The sequence below is a fragment of the Artibeus jamaicensis genome, unplaced genomic scaffold (assembly GCF_021234435.1).
Source record: "Artibeus jamaicensis isolate MK-2021 breed Jamaican fruit bat unplaced genomic scaffold, CSHL_Jam_final contig_1953, whole genome shotgun sequence".
Classification (NCBI taxonomy): Eukaryota; Metazoa; Chordata; class Mammalia; order Chiroptera; family Phyllostomidae; genus Artibeus; species Artibeus jamaicensis.
The window spans coordinates 1-5,373 of NW_026521398.1; the positions used below are offsets into that span (position 1 = coordinate 1).

At 35.7% G+C, this 5,373-nt stretch overlaps 1 protein-coding gene across 1 annotated transcript; it reads right to left on the reverse strand.

Moving 5' to 3' along the window:
* Positions 1–3,335: 3,335 nt before the first annotated feature.
* LOC128628421 (olfactory receptor 4A5-like) lies at positions 3,336–4,283 on the reverse strand. The gene has a single exon (XM_053672171.1). It carries the CDS (start codon positions 4,281–4,283, stop codon positions 3,336–3,338), a length of 948 nt encoding a protein of 315 aa, XP_053528146.1.
* Between the last annotated feature and the right edge of the window lie 1,090 nt (positions 4,284–5,373).

Below are 5,373 nucleotides of genomic sequence, written 5' to 3' on the forward strand. Positions count from 1 at the left end.
AAGTGAAAGAATGTCTAAGCTGAAATCAATTAATAATATGAAAGTTAGAGGGACTTTTTGTGTTTTCTGTGTCGGGGGTGGAGTTTTATTTTCCATCCAAATTTGTAAATGAATAGTAGAAGCAAAAAGGGTTGGGTGTCATGAATGTGCTACATTTCCTCCTGTAGATCCAACTCTAATATTTTCCACCTTATTCTGGTTTCTAAAAAGCTGACCACTAAAACAGTCATCAACTTAGCTGTTGGTTAAGTTCAGCCAATGGAAGGAAATAACAGAAGATCATAGAGTAAAGAGACATCAAGGTGTTAATTCCTCTACCACTTTGCCACACCAGCCAGTGTGGAAATGACTGTCTCTCTACTCAAGGAACAGTTCCTGTCAAATCACCCTCCCTTTTTCTGTTACAGTTGTACCCACGTTCTGAAAAAAATTATTCCATTTTCCCCTTCATAACTGGGGAAATAATGAATCCCACTGTTGCTAGTCCTGGGTACTGCACAAGTTTTAAAAGTTCTTTAACCTTTTGACTCTTTGGGAATAGTTTCCACTTGTTTCTTTGAAGAGTGATATCTGTTTCTTGCAGGATAATAATACACTTGAATGGATGATTTTTAATGACACATTTTTATAAAGAAATACCACAGGCATCCCATTAAACCTAAAAATAACTCCAGGTTTCACCTACTCACAGTTATTATATAATTATTTCCTCTGCTAAGTAATGTAAAATGAGAAATGTGATATAAAATATTAGAAAGATGTTGGAAGGAAAGTCACTGATATCATTACTGCTCAGCAATATTCCAAAAGGTAACTGAATCTTAAATACCTAAATAAATACTCAGATTGTTTATGTTCCCAAAGAGAATGATTCAATGTGTTAAATATATCAACTCTTTCTAAGTCAGTTATATATTTAATATACTGTCTGTCAAAATCTTAGTAGGTTTCTAAGACCTCTAAAATCATTCTAATAATTATGTGGAAAATATTTGTTGGAAAGAGAAAGCATTGTTTTAAATACAACTATTGTGTAGTAGGACTCTTAACAGATATCAAAAGGTACTTACATGACCTAAAATAATGTAGTATTACCTTAGGAATAATAAACCAATTGAAATAAAGGATTCTAGAAATAGGTAAACAATTATTTGGACTTTACCATAAGTATGACAGATCAGATTAGGAGAGTAGGTTGCATCTTTGAAAAATGTGTTGAAAAACTTGGTTTTATCACAACAGAAAGCCCTTTCTAAAGTAGATTTAAATTCATGACACATGTGCACACACAAACACACACATATAAATACAAGCAGGAGTGTAACTGATAATACATCTTTAGGGAAAAACTGTAGCCATCCATAAAAGTGAGCATGATAACAGCCTACTTAACACAGAATAATTTCTTTCAGGGTGTCCATAGCAACACAGAGTATCACACTGTCCAAATGGGTTCAAAACATGCTATATTTAGACAGGGAATAACACATAGCAGGGAACTGGTGAAACTACACAAACATGTGGCAACATGATTTAATCTGAGGAACTCAACATTGTAAATAAAAAGCTCAGAAAACTTTGTACTGTGTAGCATAATTTTAATAAAGGTAAGAAATGTAAAACTGTACACTCTATAACCAAAGGGTACATACATATGCAGTTAAGCTATTTTTAACTATGATTAATAAAAAATTTAACATTGGGATTACCTCTGAAAATAAAAAGAGGAATGGTATAAGCAGGTAATTTCAATATTGATTGCATTCTGGGTTTAAATTGCATATATTATTGGCACGCATGAAAGATCATAATAAATTTTTTTATTCTTTTCTTTTAGTTGAGAAGAAACTCTTACAAAACATAGATGATGTTCCTACAATACAATGAAAGCAATTCCATCTTCTCTCTGGTTTGTAATGCTCTGGAAGGATTAAACGAGGAAAATTGTTTTAAAATAAGATTGAAAACCAAAATTTTATTTATATAAATACCTATCATTATTAAGTCTATAATTTAAAGTACTGAAGATGAAGGCAACTTTTAGGGAATACATTGCCGTGCAAAATAATACATTTTTTACCCAATCTTCAGTGTCATGAAGATAAAATAAGATTCATCTTTCAAGATGAAGAACGGAAAAAAGGCACATTATAACTAGTAAGGAAAAGCATGGAAATATGTTTACAACTTGGATTAGTATAGAATTCTATACTCTAATCAAGAGCTAGAATCTGTTTTCATTGTCGAGAATTCCAGTCACGTTCATCCCAACCTGTGAATATATCCAACATCGTGTCTAACAGAACTGCTCCATGTTGTGCATTTAACCAAATGTGGTATCATCTCCCATCTAGACATCTTGTACTTCAAATGCACAGGCATCAAAATGAGAAACAGAAGTAATCTGGAAGACAAAATGCTTAAGGAAGCTGCTAAAGCCTATTGTATGCTTACCATAACAAACATCAAAATTTAGAAATAAAGAACAAACTGACAGTAACAAGAGGGGATGGAGGAGAGGGCTGCTGAGGGGAAATAGGGGAAGGGCCATCAAAGAACTGGTATGGAGGACACATGGATAAATCCAAAGGGTGTAGTTTTGAGCTTGGGAGGTGATGATGGGTGAGGGGGAAGCATGGTGGGGTGAAAATGAAGACAACTGTACTTGAACAACAATAAAAAATAAATAAATAAGTAACACTGTCTTAACCTTAGAAATTTGTTCTAAACATTAGCAAAATTGCTTTGTCATTATTTTGTAAAAAACAAATTTTCAAAGGTAGCTTGTTTTTCACTTTTCAAAGCAAAAATAAAACTCTTCTAAAGCCCATTTCAATATAAACAATAGAGAACAAACTGACAATTACACAGGGGGAGGATGAGAGTTATCTGAAGGGATAGGGGCTAGTCCAGAAATCCAAATGAGGAATTCATGGGCAAGGACAATGTGGAAGGCATTGACTGCAGGAGGTAGGGGCTGTCAGTAAGGGGCAGGGGAGAGCAATGTGGAAAAACTCAGGACAACTGTAACTGAACAATAAAGAAAAGTTACAAGGTGAACTTAGTTCATTTTTCCTAATAATAGAGAAAATACCCGTGCCTTTTTATTCACCCTTCAGAATTTCTGTATTAGATTGATTCAAACCTCAGAGAATAATTTGTTCTACTTTTTCATATCTTTGTATGAATAAAGAAAAGCATCCCAAGAGAACTCATTGGGTTGACTAAGTCATCCATTGTTAGAATGCCCTGCCTGTTTGTTGCTTCTGAATTACTAACAAGTATACATAGAATGACACATTCTCATACTCAATATGAATGACACATTCTCATACTCAATATGAATGACACATTCTCATTCTGTCCATAGCTAACTTCTTAAACCAAAGTTTTTTCATAGCATTTGTCATTTCTGAATTTCTCAAAGTGTATATTAGAGGATTCAACATGGGAGTGAAAACAGTATAAGCCACACTTATGAATTTATCAACAGGGAAGTTAGAAACAGGTCTAACATACATAAAAATGCAGGGAACAAAAAAGAGAACAACCACCGTGATGTGGGAACCACAGGTAGACAGGGCTTTGCGCCTCCCTTCCTGACTGTGACTTTTAAGGGAACTTAAGATGACCCCATAGGATATTAGTAGACAAACAAAAATGACTGTACAGATTACTCCACTATTGGCAATCACAGTGAGGCCTGCCAAATAGGTGTCAGTGCAGGCAAGTTCTAATAGTGGGTACACATCACAGGTGAAGTGGTCAATGACATTGGGGCCACAAAAGGGGAGGTTGTACACAAAAAGAACTTGGACCAGAGAATGAACAAAACCTCCAGCCCAGGAAACCACCAACAGCAGGATGCAAACCTTTCTATTCATGATGGTTATGTAGTGCAGTGGCTTACAGATGGCCACATAGCGATCATAGGCCATGGCCACCAGAAGGAAGACTTCAACACCTCCAAAAAGGTGGCCCAGAAAGAGCTGTCCCATGCAAGCTGAGAAGGAAATTGTCTTTTGACCACAGAGTAGGTCTATAAAAAATTTGGGTGTAATGACAGTGGAATATGCTGCATCCATGAGTGACAGATAGGTAAGGAAGAAGTACATGGGGGAGCCCAGAGAGGGGCTGGCAAGAACAGTCACCACAATGAGCAGGTTGCCCACCATTGTCACAATGTAAATGAGTAAAAATATGACAAATAATGCTTTTTGGCCCCCAGGATGCTGAATGAGGCCCAGGAAGACAAATTCTGTCACATTGTTACTATGTCCCATTCAGTCTTCTCTAAAGCCTGTTTCCTGAATGAGAGAAGTCAGGAAAAGGGACCTGTAATGAAATCAAATACACACTGTGAATACATCAATTTTATCATGGAGTACATCTTCATTACTTTATTTTCTAATGACTTTTACACACAATAAACACTTGATAAATATTGATAGTTTCTTCTTCCTGATAGCCGATTCTTCCTTCCCTTGACAATTGTTTTTCTCCCCAGATGATTTTCTTTGGGCTACAAGTCAGAGGATCTCCCTCTCAGTCTTAGTGGATTGTCCACTGAAAAAAGTATCAAAGACCCCAGAGCCAGTCGTGTCTTTAATAGAGCCTAGTTAAACTGTAGTCCTGGGCACACAAGTCAGCAATGTGTGCTGGTGTGCTTACTCTCTGGTGGTGGCAAAAGAAAATCTCTAAATAAATTGGCATGATGTCAGTCCTCTGAGTTGATAGTATTTGTGGTGAGGACCTTTATAATAAAATTAATGTCACACCAAAAATAATATCTCTTTTGGAATAACTAATTTACTATTATGATAATTTGCTATATGTGGTCAATCCTTTATGTCTCAAAGGATCTTCAGCCTTCATGGGTTTCTCATTAAATTTTCACAGACAAGTACATCTAACCAAGACATTATTAGCACATTGTTCTCTAAAGAAATTACTCAGTTGGACTCTGTGACTGTCAGCAATTTTTCTATTTCTTTTTTTATACTATCTGCTTTTTAAAGTTGTAATTCTCTTCATGTAATGTTTCTTTATCTTATAACTCTTAACAGACACTATTTAGATTTTCACCAAATAACTTTTGAAATTCACTGTCTGGTGACTATCATGAACTCTTACATTACCAGCAGGTATTATTTTTTCAAAACTCTTGATGTGACCTAGGTATTGAGGAAAGGAAACTCAGGCACTGAAAAAAGAGGTAGAAGACAATGAGACATGGTTATATTTATAATTTCTCCAAGGTACTGAGAGTGCTCAGAAATGGAGCTTTGGTGTCCAGGTTCAAAAAATCAGCATATGCAAGGGAAGAGCCCAACATTAGTGTAAAAAGGCATGGGGTTGAGTCACTTCTAAATG